This window comes from Protobothrops mucrosquamatus, unplaced genomic scaffold, assembly GCF_001527695.2.
Source record: "Protobothrops mucrosquamatus isolate PMUCROS unplaced genomic scaffold, P.Mucros_1.0 scaffold_185, whole genome shotgun sequence".
Lineage (NCBI taxonomy): Eukaryota > Metazoa > Chordata > Lepidosauria > Squamata > Viperidae > Protobothrops > Protobothrops mucrosquamatus.
Window position 1 is genome coordinate 242,676 of NW_015386261.1, and position 19,098 is coordinate 261,773.

The window sequence follows — 19,098 nt, forward strand, 5'->3', positions numbered from 1 at the left end:
GGCATGGCTTTTTTGAGTAATGATATGATATATGATAGATTGTTTATACTATTTTAAAAATGTGTATTTTGAAAAAAAGAGTGAACTGTCAGATGAGTGGAAAGAGGCAAATTTCCTTATATTTAAAAAGAAGAAAGTTGAGGATTGGGAAATTTTATAATTATAGGTTATGAAAATGACTTTTCATTATAACTTTTGATATCTTGGAAGGTTCTAATGGAGATCACAAAGTATCTGAATTTAAGAAGTTAAAAAGAATATGCTACTTACTGATCATTCTAATCACTAAGGGATTTGTGAGTAAGTCTATCTTTAAGTAACCTTCTTTGTAGATTTAAGAAATGTCACAGCATTAATATATCTTGATTTCAGTGAAGCATTTTACAAATTCCCTGTGACATTTTGATCAGCAGGCTTGTATGGATTGACAGGGGGATAAATAGCTGACTCAAGTTCAGAATGGCCATCAATAAATCTTCATCAAAACCGACTGAGGAGTTCTGAAATCATACTTCAATTATTCTAAAATTCTATTCTCCAGCATTTAGTAGGATTTCTATTAATACAGGAAATCTTTATCAAATTTGGAAATTATACAAAATTGAGTTGGTTAGTTAATACGTTAGAAAATAGAAATCAGATTCAAACAGTCTAAATAGATTAGTGAATGGTCTAAAAATAACAGTATTAAAGTTACTATAGATAAATAATTGCTATATCACTAAAGCATTAGAAAGCAAATCAAGTAGGTGATCATGTAAGTGTAGAAGGAGGATACTGGAAGTAGTACATAGTAAAAAAAAATCAATAAAAATTGAAACTTAATCTAAATTAAGGATGCAACTTTACTGCGAAAAAATCAAATGCTACTTTATTAACAAGAATTTATTGTGATTTCCTGATTGACAAACATATGAATTATATGCTGCAAGTTTCTGTTCATAATCTAAACTTAAAATATATAAAAACAGTAATTACAATAAGATAAACATAATGTTAAAAATATATTGTATAAGATTTTTATTTATTTATTTATTTATTTATTTTGATTTATATCCCGCCCTTCTCCCAACGGGACTCAGGGCGGCTCACAACATATTTAAAAACATAGACATATTTACAACACCCCACCAGATAAAACCAAATTAAACCAATATTTAAAGTTGTGCAGTTAAAATTATTCTTAAAAAACCCGATTTAAAAACCCGATTTAAAATCCTCCCTAGGCCAGGCCCGCTTGCTGAAAAAGCCATGTCTTGAGGGCGCGGCGGAAAGTAAAGAGATCCGGAATCATCCGGATCTCGGGGGGTAGTTCGTTCCAGAGGGTGGGGGCACCCACAGAGAAGGCCCTCCCCCTGGGGGGTCGCCAGCCGACACTGCTTGGCCGACGGCACCCTGAGGAGACCCACTCTGTGGGAGCGTACCGGTCTATGGGAGGGAATCTGTGGCAGAAGGCGGTCTCGGAGATAGCCAGGTCCNTCCCTCCCAACACCGCCCGCGCGGCCGCATTCTGGACCAGTTGAAGCCTCCGGGTGCTCCTCAAAGGGAGCCCCATGTAGAGAGCGTTACAATAGTCCAGGCGGGAGGTGACGAGAGCATGAGTGACTGTGTGCAAGGCGTCCCGGTCCAGAAAAGGTCGCAACTGGTGAATCAGGCGAACCTGATAAAACGCCCCCTGGTCACGGCCGACAAATGGTCATCCAATGTCAGCCGCGAATCCAGGAGGACTCCCAAGTTGTGCGCCCTCTCTGAGGGGGCCAAAATTTCGCCCCCTATAGTCAGCGATGGAGTCAGCTGACTATACCGAGGCGCCGGCAACCACAGCCACTCGGTCTTGGAAGGGTTGAGCCTGAGTCTGTTCCTCCCCATCCAGACCCGTACGGCCTCCAGGCAACGGGCCATCACGTCAAGGGCATCGTTGGGGTGGCCTGGGGTGGAGATGTACAGCTGAGTGTCATCAGCGTACTGATGGAAATCCACCCCGAGATGCAGGGATATACTGTACAGTATCAGAGAGTACAGTATCAAGTTTAAATAATGTACATAAACAAGATAATCAGAAAATGTGGAGAAAATTTTCTCCAGTTCTGGCTCTTCTTTTCTGCTATCTCTGGGTTCTGTAATGTCCAGTATCCAGAGTTTTTATTTTTCTTATCAACATTTGTTAAGATAAAAGTGTTATGTGGCAGGTACTTGTCTGTCTGAATTCTAAAATTCCAGAGCATTTTAACTTGTTCATTTTTTATTACTTTCTCTATTTTGTGGTCCCACCAGTTATCCCTTGCAGAAAAATGGTTATTTCTTGCAGATAATCCAATGCACTATGATTGTTACTTTGTCATATTCATGCAGTTTGTGCAATCTTTTTGCAGCAGCTAACTAAGTGGTCCACCTTTAGCTTCTTTGCAGAGATGGCATTTGCTATCGGTTGCTGTCCTTTCAATTCTGACTTTGTATGCATTTGTTTTTAAGGCTTGGTCTTGTGCAGTCAACATTAGCCCTCCTGTCTCTTTCTTAAACTTTCCAGCTTTTTCAATATTTGTGACAGGTTTGACAAAATTTGTGACTTTTCTTTCAGTAGTCCTGCAGTTGCTAGCCTAGTTGCTCAACTAGCAGCCCTGGGCAATGACCGATGCAGTATTACCTGTGACCAGATTGTTTAAGCGAGTGGCAGTCTTCTTCAGGCTTTTAAGATAAGATCTGTCTAGTATGGTTGAACTTCTGGCATACCTCTCATCCTGCTCAGAGCATGAAAGACCCATAACATATTATTATTTATTAAATTTATATGCCACCTGACTCCCAGCAACAGTGCAAGATTATTAAATTTATACACCACCTGACTTCCAATGATTTCCAGTAACTGGGTGGTTTACAAATTATTAAAAGCATTTTAAAAAGACAATGCAAGAGCAGCAATCAACAGAGAAAACAAACATGGATAGGAGCAACGAAAAGGAAAAAAATGAGAAGGCTTCAAACTTCCACTCCAAAGCCATAAGCAGAGCCATGCCTTTAGGGCCCTTTGAAATACCAGTAAGGTGGGAAACCTTACTCCAGAAGACAGATACTGCTTATGAAGAAAGCACACCATTAAGCAGTATTTTTTTAATTAGTAGAAACTATAGGAGACAGGTAGTTCCTCAAGTAGTCTTTGTGATGTAAAGGAAAAAACAACCTGTTGAGTTCAGATTTGTAATTCTTCATGGAAAGAGATTTTTAGGAAAAGATACAACCATAACTGTAATGAAAATAAGAACCAATTGATTTAATTTGCTGAATTATATACATACATATAATACACATATTTTTCATAATGCATTATGTAGAACACTTTATAGAGAATATAAGGACAAAAATGTTAATGAGCAAAATAGTGTTATAATTTATTTGCAGTAATTCTTTATTAGGTCCTCTAATATATATGCAAAATTACAAAATATGGAATATAATGTCTCTGTATTGCTGGCGACACAGTAGCATAACTCATACTTGTCATTAAATTCACGGATTTTCTGGAGAAACATTTAAACTAAACAGTAGGGACAGAGCGTTAATTGATACAGAACGTTTCTGTCTGCAGCAATCTAAAACTAATAGGATTATCAGTACTTGTAACACAGATGTTTGTGTGGCTAAGAACATCAACCTTGCTGTCAAGGAAAATCAAGCTTTTGATAATGTGTGCCGTACCATGTGCACTAATCAAACAGGTGGTAAGGAAGTAGGGGAACTCAGGCACCACACAGGTTATGTAGAAAGTAAACACAGGGTCAGTCAAAAATTTTGAAAAGTGAGATTATAAAAGCCCAGTCTAGCACAATACCAATGAAGAAGAAAAATAACAGCTCTCAAAAGAAACCAGCATGGCTGCATAAAGAACTCTCTGATAAATTGAAAGACAAAAAGGACAAGTATAAAAAGTGGAAAAAGAGGCAATAACTAAGGCAGAATATCAGCAAATAGCTCGAGCCTTCAAAGGTGAGGAAAGCCAAGGCTCAAAATGAGCTAAGACTTGCAACAAAAGTAAAAAATAACAACAAAAAAGCTTCTTTCAACATGTAAAAAACAAGAAAAAAGTCAAGGAAACCATTGGTCCATTAATGGGAGAAAGTGGCAAGAAGATGACAAATAGGGAGAAAGCAGAACTGCTTAACTCATTTTTTGCATCCATCTTTATACAAAAGGAAAAAACAGTCCAACCGATCAAAAACAGTACCATGAAAAATAGATTAGGAATACAAGCTAAAATAGGCAAGAAAATTATAAGTGAGCACCTGTCCACTTGTTCAAATCACCAGGACCAAATGGATTACATCCCAAGGTTCTGAAGGAACTGGCAGACATGATCTCAGAACCACTGAACTCTTATCTTTCCTAGAGCACCGGAGAACTACCAGAGGACTGGAAAAGAGCTGATGTAGTTCCCATTTTCAGAAAAGAAAAAAAATAGATCCAGGAAACTACAGACCTATCAGCCTGATCTCAATATCTGGGAAGATTCTGGAAAAGATAATCAAGCAATGAATCAGCGAACACCTAGAGGCAAACAAAGTTATTACGAAAAAGCTAACATGGGTAATATTATTGCATTCTTTGACAAAGTGACAAAATTAGTGGAACAGAGAAATGCTCTGGATATAATTTACTTGGACTTCAGTAAAGCATAATGATAAAGAAGACCACAATCTACTACTTGATAAGAGAGAAAAATGTCGGTTAGACAGGATCATCACCAGATGGATTCATAACTGGCTGACCAATCAACTCAATGTATAGTCCTCTCTGAAACTGTATCTATATGGAGGGAAGTATGCAGTGGGGTACCCCAAGGCTCTGTTTTAAGCCCAGTACTCTTCAACATCTTCATCAATGATTTGGATGAGAGGATAGATGGGGAACTCATCAAATTTGCAGACGACAACAAGCTGGCAAGAATAGCCAACACTCCAGAAGACAGGCTTAAGATACAGAAGGATCTTAACATACTTGAACATTGGCCCCTGTCTAACAAAATGAAATTCAATGGTGAAAAAAATAAGGTTCTACATTTAGGCAAGAAAAACCAAATGTACAGGTATAATATAGGTGGTACCTTGCTCAACAGTAGCAACTGTGAGAGGGATCTTGGAATCCTAGTGGACAATCACTTAGATATGAGCCAGCAGTGTGCTGCAGCTGCTAAAAAAGGCCAACACAGCTCTAGGCTGCATTAACAGAGGGATAGTATCAAGATCACGTGAAGTGTTAATACCACTTTATATTGCCTTGGTAAGGCCACATTTGGAATACTGCATCCAGTTTTGGTTGCCATGATGTAAAAAAGGTGTTGAGACTCTAGAAAGAGTACAGAGAAGAGCAAAAAAGATGATTAGAGGAAGACTAGGGGTGACATGATAACAGTGTTCCAATATCTCAGGGGTTGCCACAAGGAAGAGGGAGTCAAGCTATTCTCCAAAGCACTTAAAGGCAGGACAAGAAGCAACAAGTGGAAACTAATAAAGGAGAGAAGCAACCTAGAACTAAGGAGAAATTTCCTGACAGAACAATTAATAAGTGGAAAACTTGTCTACAGAAGTTGTGAATGCTCCAACACTGGAAGTTTTTAAGAAGAGATTGGACAACCATTTGTCTGAAATGGTATAGGGTTTCCTGCCTGAGCAAGGGGTTGGACTAGAACAGGGGTCCCCAACCCCAGTCCGTGGACCTATACTGGATCACGGCATGCCAGCAACCGATCCGCACAAACAAGGAATGCAGCCGGGATGCAGGCAGCACACAAAGCCACGCCCCCTCTGATCTGCAGAAAAATCTGTCTCCACATAACCGATCCCTAGTGCCCAAAAGGTTGGGGACTTCTGGACTAGAAGACTTCCAAGGTCTCTTCCAACTCTGTTATTCTGTTATCATTGTTTGAATCTTCTAATTTACAACTAGTAAAAGAATGTCATTGTTTTGTTATTTATGTAATTTTAAATTTTTTTGCAAGTACTGTTTTCTATCAGAAAATTTTTAAACAAATATAGCCATGATTAGGAATAAAGAGATGTTAATCTTAATTTATGATCTGCCTGTTCCATCTGTCCCATCCAAATTCATGTATTGGATTAATATGGCTACTTTTCTTAATTGGAAAAATAACCAGGAATAAACAATAGCATTATTTTTATAAATGTATTTTTAATTACTGATCTGCTTAATTATTGAGTACTATGTAAACTATTCTATGAGCCTTATCACTATGCAAATTTATTTAGTTTTGAAAATACTTAAATGATAATAAAGCATTCTTTTTTTCATTCTACATTATATTATCATAATGAAGCTGTTACTTCTCAGTATGCATTATACTGATTTTTAAGTAACATTTTAATGAGCTGAATATTACCATAAACCCATGGATTAAACTAAATTGAATTTACTAGAAATGGAAAAGTTTCATTAAGAGTTAATTACATTGTTTAAGAAAGAATATTATTCATTTTATGAAGTCAACTTGGCTAAGAGCCCACCAGCATATCCATGCTTTCTACTAAGAAAAATAATATTCTAATATTCTATTATTTAATGTTAATATACAGTGATAAGATTAACATGACATAAGTATTTATTCATTATTCTTCTCCTTAGAAATTATTCCTTATAACTGTTATAAAAATAATATAACAAATAAGTTATGGTGTAATTTATTGCATAAAATGAATATAAACCATTTATAATGTGACCTTTAAAAATAATGTTTTCTGAATTTTTGGTTTATGTCTTTTTACATGCAGTATATGAGGCAATACATCTATGTTAATTATAGATGAAATAATATCATATAGTTAAGTGTGCGTACCATTTTTCCCCAAAAGCATTTTCAGGAATCCAAATTGTTTGTCTCCTTAATGATTGTTCTGTTTTATGAAGTTGGTTAACTTTCTACCTGTCTTAAATAAATGATTTTTTAAAAAGAAAATGCATCATTTGATCTATCTTTTTATTTTTGCTTGCTATTGCATAATATAGTGTAGTTATTTATTTATTTTTATTAGTATATTGACAACTCTGATGGGCTCCTGATAGTTTATAAACACTTAAAACCAAAGATATTTTACTAATAAAAGTATTTGTTTCAATTGAACAATAACCAATAAAATAATAATAACATAATAATTATAAGCACTGAACCATACACACTTTCATATAATATAATTTAGGAAGACAGAGAAGATGTATTACAGGTTATCAGTCTGACCTAAATACTTGTCCTAAGTAGAGTATTTCCTGCTAATTGTGCAGACGGTAACAATCACGTTTATTATGTTTGGAAGTATTTATATGTTTGTTTTATTTATTTAATAAAAATAAATGGCTTATTTGTAATCCAGATTTATCCCAAGTACACTCACACTATTTTTGGTATACCTCTAATTAATCAGCACAGTAGATTTGATTTAGTATTTCCAAAATAACATAATAGTACTTCAATTAAAAACAAGCTGCAAAAATAATGATCCACTGATGTGATGCAAACTTGGGAAGCCTGCATCTGAGGACATACATCACATAAAAGACAGCAGTCTTCTGGATTCAGTTGAGTTTTAATCAATGAAACTATAAAGTTGTGTAAAATAATCCTGGAAAGAGTTTTTGTACAACTTGGAGTAGATTGCTTTAATGGTGAAATATTAGTTTTTCTATGATACTACTTTTGAAGAAAGATTAATCTCACTGAATTCTTTCAGAGAATTCTTTAACACTTAAATTAGTTAACAAAGGAATCCTTATTATATTGAGCTAGAACTAATTTTCTTAATCTGGTTGATATATATTTCTATTTCTATATATTTATCTGGTTGAACAATTGTTTATATGATGGTTTAAAATGTTTTTTTTAAATTGTGTATTCTGTTTACTCATTAAAATTAGTTTAATTTTATTCCTCATTCTTCAAATAATCAAATATTTCTGGGAGAATTACCCTTCCTTCCTCCCTCCCTCCCTCCCTCCCTCCGTTTTGGATTGCAAAAGTTATATGGAACATTAAATTCCATATATATATAATTCTACGTGGGAGAAAACCCGAATAACTAAAGACCTACATATATATAAATTCTATATATATATATATATAGTTATATAGTTATTAGGTGATGCTAATTTAACAAGATATGAGAAACATTGCTAGCTGATTGTTTTCATAATTGGTCAGCTGTTTAGACTGGAGGTGGCATGTTTGTCCACTTATCAAGCCCTTCTCAAGAATGTTAAAAGATGTTGTTGCAGGATGTAAGCTGTTTCAAGTACAGCTGTCTTTTTCAGTTGACTGGTGGTGATTTTATAAAAAGTAGCTTTACTTAGAACAGTTTAGTTTACTTGCTGTGATGAATTGTTCTTGTAGGAAACTTGTTTCTCACAATTGTTTTGTTTTCATTTTATGCATCTAGACATAGAGTACAAAGGGAAGTGTTCATATTAGAAACTAAGTTAACCTTTAATTTCCTTCTTACACACACATGCACATTTACGCTCATATTTTGCTTCTCAGGATTTACTTACATGTTCTGAAAATGTTAAAATGATAAGCAGCATCCTGTACCTTTATCTGAGAGCCAAATGCAGGCTCAACTCAATCTTTTTAATACATAATTCATGTTCATATACATTTTATCTTTGCATATACTACAAGGAAACAGGAAATGTGCAGTTCAAAATGTTAAAGCAGAGTACATTTTATTAAGAGCTAAAGCAATAAATTAAATCCACTTATGAACTGAGGATTTCCCCCCCCCCCCCGAATTGTTCCAGACTGTTTATTTAGTAAGATGCAGGGCTTTATTGGTTTCTCAAAGGATTGTTATTAATAAAAGGTGAATTTTAATAAAATGGTAACATTTCCATACAGCTGATCTACAAAAGATGAAATGCCTCATTTTTATAAGTTTATATTAAAGTTATTTTATATTCTGTTTTATCAGAAGAAAATTAACTTGGATACTGTGTGTGTGAAAGGACAGTAGTGACAAGGTTGTTGTTTTTTCCTGTGATTAAAGCCTACATCCACTTCTAGTGTCATAAACTTATATAGCAAATAATATGTAGCACTGAATAAAATTTGGAACAGCTTTTAATAAGCTACATATACTTTGTTTTTTTTTTACAGAATCTTAATCTTAAAAAGGCTATTTTTTATATTTTTTATTTTTTTTATATTTTTTATTTTTATTTTTATTCTTTGTACTCTAGAAAGAGTACAGAGAAGAGCAACAAAGATGATTAGAGGATTGGAGGCTAAAACATACAAGGAACGGTTGCTGGAATTGGGTATGTCTAGTTTAACGAAGAGAAGGACGAGGGGGGACATGATAGCAGTGTTCCAATATCTCAGGGGCTGCCATAAAGAAGAAGGAGTCAAGCTATTCTCCAAAGCACCTGAGGGCAGGACAAGAAGCAACGGATGGAAACTAATCAAGGAGAGAAACAACCTAGAACTAAGGAGAAACTTCCTAACAGAACAATTAACCAATGGAACAACCTGCCTCCAGAAGCAGTGAATGCTCCAACACTGGAAGTTTTTAAGAAGAGACTTTGTCCGAAATGGTGTAGGGTTTTCTGCCTGAGCAGGGGGTTGGACTCGATGACCTCCAAGGTCCCTTCCATCATCATCATCATCACCATCACCATCATCATCTCATCATCATCATCATCATCATCATCATCATGTTCTTATACAGTGCAGTCTTCCAAATCACAAATTACTGTCTAGTATCCACTTAAACATACACTGTGAAGGAAAACCAACATCTCTTTCGGCAGTTTATTTCTTTTCTTAACTGTTCTTAGTGTTGGGGATTTTTTGTTTATGTCTTAAAAATAAATCTATTATTTCTCTATGTTGACACTCTATTGTATGTTTTCAAAGCCCATTCTAGAGCTAAGTATTCTCAGGCCTATATTTCTCTTCATGGGATTTTATTTTTAGTTCTCTGATTTCATTGTTGTCTTTATCTTATTATTTTTTCTGCATCCCATAACAGCACATTTATTCTTTTAGATTTCTAATCAGATTCCTTCTCTTTTTTCTGTTTCTTCTGTTTATTGTGAATAAACTGTAAATTACTATGTTCCTTTGGAATTCATCTTATTTTTGCCTATTATATAAGAGATATCTTCTTGTACTTATTCTAGAATTGTAAATTCCATCATGTTTATTTTTGATAGCATTAAAATATAATGCTATATATAAAGTTCTTTTGTTAAAAAGAACTTTATGAACTAATTGCAGTAATGATTGTATAATGAATTATTCAGTAAGCCAATTTCAGCTCCATCTAACAATGCATTTATTTTATTTATTAAATGTATTTGCCACCCATTGTTTAGAAGCAACTCTGAACAGCATACAGCATTAAAATCATAAAAGATAAATATTTTTAAAATAATAAAAAATAAAAATTACAATGAAAAATAAAATCATAGTTAAAAGATGGGGAGAGAGAGAGAGCAGAATGCAAGGGATATGTGGGATTGCCTCTTAATTAATTTATCAACCTTTTCCAGTGTGATGCTCACTCATTGGGGCCCCAAGCAATGTGGCAGAGCCAGCTCTTCAGGCCCTTACAGAAAGTCAGAAGGATGGGAGCCGATGTTACCGCAGGGGATAAGATGTTCCAAAGGGCAGCTGCCATGGCAGAGAAGGCCTTTCTCCTAGATTTTGCCAACAATAATTCCTTGACCCACAGGACCCACAGTCGTCTTCTGAGGTCCATACTTTCGATTCTTAACAAATTTCTAACTATTTTTCTTCCTTTTCTATTCTCTTTCATAAACTGAAGTGAAGGATGGGAACCACTAATAAAACCCCAGAGTTTACCTTCTTTCAAGATCTTGTCCAATCTCTTCTTAAAAACTTCCATAATTGGACTACTCACAACTTCTAGAGGCAAATCATTCCACTGATTAATTGTTCTAACAGTCAAGAAATTTCTCCTTAGTTTTAGGTTGATTCTCTCTTTGATTAGTTTTCTCCCATTGCTTCTTGTCCTGTCTTCAGATGCTTTGGAGAATAGGTTGACTCCCTACTAATTTTTGCAATTACTAGTTATGCAAGAGATGAACTTTTTAACCCAGATATTTAGTTCCTGGGAATACACAGTTTTTTAATCTCTTTCCTTTCTTCCTTGACTCTTTCTTCATCTGAACTCACCAGCAGATTTATGTTTGTTTCACAATGATATAACAACAACAACAACAACAACAACAACAACAATAATAATAATAATAATAATAATAATAATAATAATAATAATAATAATAAAGTTGGAAGGGACTTTGGAGGTCATCTAGTCCAACCCCCTACTCAGGCAGGAAACCCTATACCATTTTGGACAAATGGCTGTCCAGTTTCTTCTTAAAAACTTCCAGCGATGGAGCATTCACAACTTCTGGAGGCAGGTTGTTCCACTGATGAATTGTTCTAACTTTCAGGAAATTTCTCCTTAGTTCTAGGTTGCTTCTCTCTTTGATGGTTGTTTCTCTCTTTGATTTAAAAATGTTTAGAATAAAAACTATGAAGGCTTGTCACCCCAAAGGTTGCACTAAACAGAGGTACGGTTGCAGATTGAAAACTCCGATATGTGTATATTGAGTACACTTAATGATGTGTTTCTATGAAAAAATAAATTTATAGGTTGTAGTCATTAGAAAGGATATCTGTGAAATTATAGTGGCTGATTATGCATGGGTTTCAAATCATGCTTTTTAAAGGACCATCAGTCTTTTTAAAGGACCATCAATCTTTATTCTAATATCTGTATTCATTTGTAAGATGTTATGTGTAATAAATCTGGATTTTTCCTCCTCCTCCTCCTCCTCCTCCTCCTCCTTCTCAGTATTACGGGATGATTTCCGCCAAAATCCTACAGATGTTGTTGTGGCAGCAGGTGAACCAGCTATCTTAGAGTGCCAACCTCCTCGAGGACATCCTGAACCCACTATCTATTGGAAAAAAGACAAAATCCGAATAGATGATAGAGAAGAGAGAATAAGTGTAAGTAGATCATACAATGTTAAATCTATGTGAAGTATTAAAGAACAAATCTCACCATGGATTTTCAAGACAATTATTGAAATAAATGGCTTTTCATGCAATATACAAATTTATCATATAGCAACTAGAAGTTCTAATATTTGTTTCATAAAATAAAAATAACAAATAATTTTGTATGCAAATTTACAGAAATAATTACTGCAGTTACCACTATATAAACAAAATAGGCTCAGTGAAGCAACATACCGTCATTCTGTAAATTATTTGGCTGATAGTGCTAAGATTTTTTTGGTATGGCACCCATAATCACTGGGACCACCACAACCAGTTTATGCCATAAACTTTCACTTTTCACATCTTGATGCTTTATGATCTTTATTTCTTTGTCTTTTATTCTATCATCCCCCTGATAATGCCATATCAATTATCCAAATGTTTTTTTTCTTTTCAACAACAGTTACATCTGGTTTGTTAAGAGCCAGGACTATCAATGTGTATTTGTCGCATACTATTTTAACCGGATCATTTTCAGCTATTTTTTCAACCATATATTCCCATCAATTATTAGTACTATGGTTCATCGCACAGTCAGTCAGGTGTTCAGGCTGGATTTGGCATTTTTGTTCACCTGTTGAGTTCTTCCCAAGAACCTGGGAGAAGGCAGATACGTATATTTGATGGTGTTATAGATGTTGTCACAGGATATAAGCTAGTCCAAATAAAGCTGCCTTTTGCAGTTGACTGATGGTGAATTTTAATGATGTTCAAGTGGTGCTCCAATTGTTTTGGGACTGCACCTAAGGCATCTTATTACTACCTTTGCTTTCTTTTGCCACAGTCATTCTATTTTTATTTGCAGGTCTTTGTATTTTGTCATCTTCTCCAGTTCTTTCTCTTCTATTCTGCTGTCTCCAAGTACTGCCATGTCCACTATCCAGACTTTTTTTGCCTTTCTTATTGACAATTGTTAAGCCTGTCTGTTTGAATTCTAAAGTCTCAGAGCACTTTTTTATTATGTGTTCATCATACGTCAGCCAAATGTTTAGACTGAATGTGTTACTCTTATCCACTTATCATGATTATTGTTCCTTCAAATTGCACAGTCTTATACATTTAAATTAAATTAAATTAAAATTAAGCACTGTTGCTGTTTTTCTATTCATTTCTAGGTATGTCAGGGAAAAGTTCATAGTGCATAACAAGTTACCTTTTTATTTTTTTTTATAATAGATACGAAGTGGAAAGCTCATGATTTCAAATACAAGAAAAAGTGATGCTGGAATGTACACATGTGTCGGCACAAATATGGTGGGAGAACGGGATAGTGATCCTGCAGAACTTACTGTTTTTGGTAAAGGAATTCTAAAATTCATTCATGTTTCTGCCAGCTGACCTAGACAATGTTATTTATTAAATAACAAGTGTCCTGAAATTCTCTTTTTAATAGCTAGGTTTTGTGCCTTTGTTCTAAGACAGCTAGATTTATAACTAGATTTATAGATGTATAGCTAGTTTTATTAATATAAATATGCCATATATTAAATGTTATATTTTGCTCATATTTTTCTTTTGTACTTAGGTTGTTCAGACATGTTGTTATACTGGTCTTGAAACATAATAAAGATACTATTACTACTTCAATTACTTTGTGCAAACTATGTCCCACAATGTCTAATGATAAAAGTCTAGGAATTCATTTTTAAAAAATAAAAAGATATGTTCAATTGTTTATATTGGTTCCTGTTAGAAAACTACCAAAAGCGTTTAATAAAGTATTACCCCAGCTGATAGAAATTTCAGATTCTATTGTTTATTAATATAAATTCTACTCTACTCTACTCTACTGTATTCTATTCTATTATTTCCATGACTGATAGAAAAAAAAATATTTGTAACACTACAGGAAACTGAATCTGGTAGATGATACTAAGTTTATGTTAAAAAACTTTGACATGAAAATGTCTGCCTCAATTAACTAAGTTGCATGATCATCTTTCTTTAGGCATTTTATATTGCTTTCATTTTATATTGCTTTCAGTTCCTTGTTTTAGAAAACCATTCCTATAAATAATGTTCTAAAAATAAAATTGAAGCAAGAAATTAAGGTTTGCTGGATACAGAACAGATGTGGAACAAAGCTATTCAATGCAATTTACTGGAAATGCATAGAAAACTCTAATAAATTAGAAGAACGTTAAGCTGCTGAATATCAAATATATGTTGTTTTCTTACATATTGGCTTTTAGACATTTGCAGGTTGTATCCCTTTATTTTGGTTTTAAAATGTTTTCTACCCGTATCTAAAATTAATTCTAGCATATCACTTGGAACTGGTATCTAGGTCACCATACAAGGAATTTAGCTTGAGGCATAGCCTCTGGTAAAAATGGGTAACAGAAAGTAAAAGGTTATCAGGAGCTCAGTGAATATACTGTATGCAGAAGGATCAAAATTACAACTGCATATGAAGAAGTTTTCCTAAATAAGTTTTGGCATATTCTAAATAAGTAGAATATTAGTAATTATATTATACTAGTTATATAATTAGTATTATAACTAGTTAAATTAAAATATATTGTTTTCATCCATGTAGGCATCAGGAAGGGCATCCGGTCAGTGAAAGCTCAGTTCCATCCAGTTGCCCCGACTCTGCCCAAAATTAAAGGGATTACAGGGTTGTAAAAAGAGAGTTACTGATATAATCATTGCAAGTTAATATTGAAAGGAAATTGCATGTGTTTTTCTGTGTGTTAACAAGAAGCACTTCCATTCTCAGTTCTACTGACATAATTATTACTATAGTTGGTGTTTAGATTTAATCAGCATAAACTCATTAAAATCAATGGAATGTAATTTTGTTGCTCAAAGGATGACTAAAACTAGACTCCAAACATATTGTGCAGGTATTCATAATATTTGGTAGTGTTTCCTATAAAGATAAAAAGTTTTGAATTTTTCAGATTTTTATAGCTTAAAGAGAATGTGTACATTAATTACATATGTTAATTTCTATTCAAAATCAAATATAAATGTTCGCTTTTATTCCCAAATAATATTCTATTAAATTTTTAAATTAAGTTCTTAAACTTGCCATATTTTAAAAGGAATGATTGAGTGCATGAAACATCTTCTGCCACATTTATCTCCTCAGTATGCAGGATATTGCCATAGTTTACTTAATTGTATGCAATTAGATATTCTGATCTGCTGTTTTGAACAGTGTGTATTTCTGTTTCTGTATGACAACATTCACCCACAGCATTTTGTTCAAAAGGTTCTGTCAGCTTTCAGAAGCAACTTTTTCATGACTATAGGAGTTTGGGGTAGGGAAAGCCTGGTTAGGTTTAGAAAAGAAACTGACAAATAATGGATGTCCCACATATCGGAGATAAATTGTATAATTATATATAATTCTACATACTGGAACAAGATGAAGTATAAATAATAGATGACTTTAAGCTTCATTTGATTTGAGATAAAAATCATCAGTCAGTTATTTGCTTAGATCCTATTCATTAAACCCTGACAGTTAAGTTTATTTGTAATTTTACTCTTTCCTTTTACTTGAGTTACATAGAAAGTATCACATATTCAAATGAATGAGAAAGAATTGAGTAATTAAATAAACAAAATAAATAATGATACTTCATCTTCCAAATAAATATTACTGGGTAAGCAATTTTTGACAAATGATGTATTCAATATTGTACATATGAATTCTCTCATAATTGTTAGGTGCCATTAATAACCTAAACTTTGGTATACAGGTACTCCTCAACTTATAACCAGTTGCTTAGTGACCATATGAAGTTGCAGTAGATAGCCCCAAAGCTCTTTATGACTCAGTCCCAAAGTTATGGCCATTGCAGTGCCCCCACAGTCGCTTGCCCTTATGACCAACTGCTGGAATGCCCCCATATATTTATCAACTATATTGGGGAGAGAAGAGATGGGGCTCTCATAAGACAAGTGATTATGTGGGCATTTTACTTAATAGCTATCATGACTTCCAACCCTAATGGGCAGGCTCCATTACAGTTGTAGTCAAGGATTACCTGTATATGTTAATAAAGTATCTGAGCAAAATTGCTATAACAAGCCAGAATCCATGACTGACAAAATGATCTCTTATAATTTATTTTATATGCATTTCTTCTCTAAGACTTGTATTATTCAACACAGAAACAATTTGGGAGATAGTAAAATATATTTATTCAGCTGTAATCTGAAAAAAATATTTTATTTAATATAGAATATAATAGGTCTTTATTTTAATTTGCATGCTGAGTCTTCTTGATAAAATTATTATTGTAATGATGCCACTCAAATTTATGGATTCATTTATTGATTAATTTATTAATAGAAAAAAACTTTTCAGCCTACTTTGAAATTAACATTGCTGCACAATGAAAAAAATATACTATACTTTGGATATACCAGATAATTGCCTCTTATCCAATGAGGGACTAACATTGTAAAAATGTTGTAGATCTGATTTAAATACAGTTGATATTACTGTCTATGCATGTACAGTATGTGCTTTGAACACTCAACAAGTCCCTTCAGTTTTCTTGGCAAGATTTTCATAAATGATTTATCCCTGCCTTCTGAGACTGAGTGGCCCAAAGTCATTCAGCTAGGTTCTTATCTAAGGCTGGACTAGAACTCACAGTTTTCTTGCCCAGTGCCTTTAACCACTACAGCAAACTGGCTGTTAATATTATATAAAGAATGTTAATTGAATGACATTATTCTAAGCAGTTTATTCATTAATTGAATAATGGAAAAATCATGCTGTATGACTAATATATAAGCACAAAAGAATCAGTAACTTGCATATTCTTGCCTAACAATAGGCAAAATGTAGAAATGATGTCCAAATACAATAATGAGTATTTGTGTGAAATATAAAGCCCTTTATGTATTTATTTATTTATTTTGTACCTTGCCACAATCTGTTTGACTTAGTGCAGTGGTGGCGAACCTATGGCACCGGTGCCAGAGGCGGCACTCAGAGCCCTCTCTGTGGGCACACACGCCGTTGCTCCAGTCCTAGGCCTTCCTCTGGGTTTTATAAAACCTTTTCACTTTAGGCCTCCGCTGCTGTGTGCAAAAAAAAAAAAAAAAGGTTCAATCAGTCAATTTTAACTTCTCGTGGAAAAAAAAAGATCTTGCAAAGTTGGAATTGATTGATTGAACTTTTTAGTCCCACCCAGTCTACCATTACCACTGCAGCCACACCCAGCCAATGGGCCACACCCAGCCAATGGGCCACACCCACCCGGCACTTGAGGATGCATAAGTGAGTTTTGGGTTGCAGTTTGGGCACTCAGTCTCTAAAAGGTTCGCCATCACTGACTTAGTGGCTTACATGATATGAAAAAGAAAAAAAAAGGAAAGCATTCATGATACAATATAAAACACTCAGTTCTTTGTATATAAAACACAAATCTGGGAAACACTAAAAATAACAACTCATTAAAACTAAATAAATACTGGGCCCAAACAAGTTAAACATTAGACTTCATGACTGTTAATGAGAATAGGGAAATCTTTTAATAAATCACTAGGCAATCAATTTATTCTATTTTCAATATTTGAAATGAAACATAGCCATCTTATTTAATGTGGAACTCTTGTTTTCAAGAACGACCCACATTTCTCAGAAGACCAATCAACCAAGTGGTTTTGGAAGAAGATGTTGTTGAGTTTAGATGCCAGATACAAGGCGATCCTCAGCCAACAGTTCGCTGGAAGAAAGATGACATTGATTTGCCAAGGGGAAGGTAAGAAAAATGCTAATTATTCATCGTGCTTTTAGAACTGCCCCACTTATTCATATGAGATAGTATAAATCAGGAAAAAAGCATATTGGTTAAAATTTATTTACTTTATTTACTTCTATTACTAAGAACACATGTTCTTAAGGAGATACAGTTTGGTAATTAGAGATACTTAGCTCCAGTATCTCTACTATACTATTATGCCAGAATCAGAACACTTACACACATAGAAGTTCTTTATGTTTTTACCCCCTAAGCAGTCATTCTTAAGATCTCATTGCAGACCACAGAACACTGAGAGATTTCATCAATAAAATGTGATGGTAAAATGATTGATTATAGGGTTAATGCAATTTTCATTCATGGTTATGAGTTTAGGAGTGTGAATGAAAGCACATTTGATGTAATGCTTTAAGGCACCAGGCAAGAAACCTGATAGAGTGGGAGTTCTTAGGCACAAAGCCAGCTGAATGACCAGTCACACTCTCTCAAGCTAGGAAGTTAATGGCAAACCATTTCCAAAAAGCCAAGAAAACTGCAAAGGTTTGTCCAGGCAGAGCCCCCAGGAGTCAAAAATGATTCAGAGGCATATATACACAATGAAAACATTTCTAATCCCAACCTGAAACCCTGAGAAGTGCGAATGAAAAGTCGTATGTCACTTGGAAGTCTTACAATCTAACAGCAAATCAGGAGTATGAGCTGAAGGAGAAAAAGTTGCTTAACCAGGCAATAAAGGAATAGGCTCTCTGTTCTCCTTTATATCACTCTTACATGTTATTCATTTTTTTTAGATTTACTAAATAATTTCACCAACATTTAATAACTGATTAAAAAAATATTGGATCAGCTGTGAAGTTAACGTGACAGCACTAAGTAACACTAGTAAGATATAATCCAGAGAATGTTCATTGTTATGTCACTTGAAAGAATAACACTGTAAATAAATTTCACACTGTAAATAAATTAAATATTCAAACTAGCTAATCCTACATTATTAATTTTCCTGAACATTCTATACAAGTATGGAAAACACTTTTAGAAAATGCAGTGTTAATAAAAGCATAGTGTATTAGGATATAATATTTATAGTGGCACATGCTCTTATTACTCTCTAGAAACATAACTATTTCTTTTTATAACCTATGCTTCAAAATTTTCATATCTGGATATTTGTTTCCAAATCTTGTAATGCTAATTTTAAAAACCAGTGGTTTATTTTAAATTTCTGTTTGGTTGGGGATTTAATCCGATCGAGCACAGGCAAGGACGCAGGTTAGA

At 34.1% G+C, this 19,098-nt stretch overlaps 1 protein-coding gene across 1 annotated transcript in view; it reads left to right on the forward strand.

Moving 5' to 3' along the window:
- The window catches only part of ROBO2 (roundabout guidance receptor 2), a 327,405-nt gene that overhangs the window by 178,687 nt on the left and 129,620 nt on the right, over window positions 1-19,098 (forward strand). The window contains exons 3-5 of the mRNA XM_029285756.1: window positions 11,877-12,034; window positions 13,265-13,385; window positions 17,682-17,820. Coding sequence (XP_029141589.1) covers window positions 11,877-12,034; window positions 13,265-13,385; window positions 17,682-17,820 — 418 coding nt within the window. The remainder of the gene's footprint in view (window positions 1-11,876; window positions 12,035-13,264; window positions 13,386-17,681; window positions 17,821-19,098) is intronic.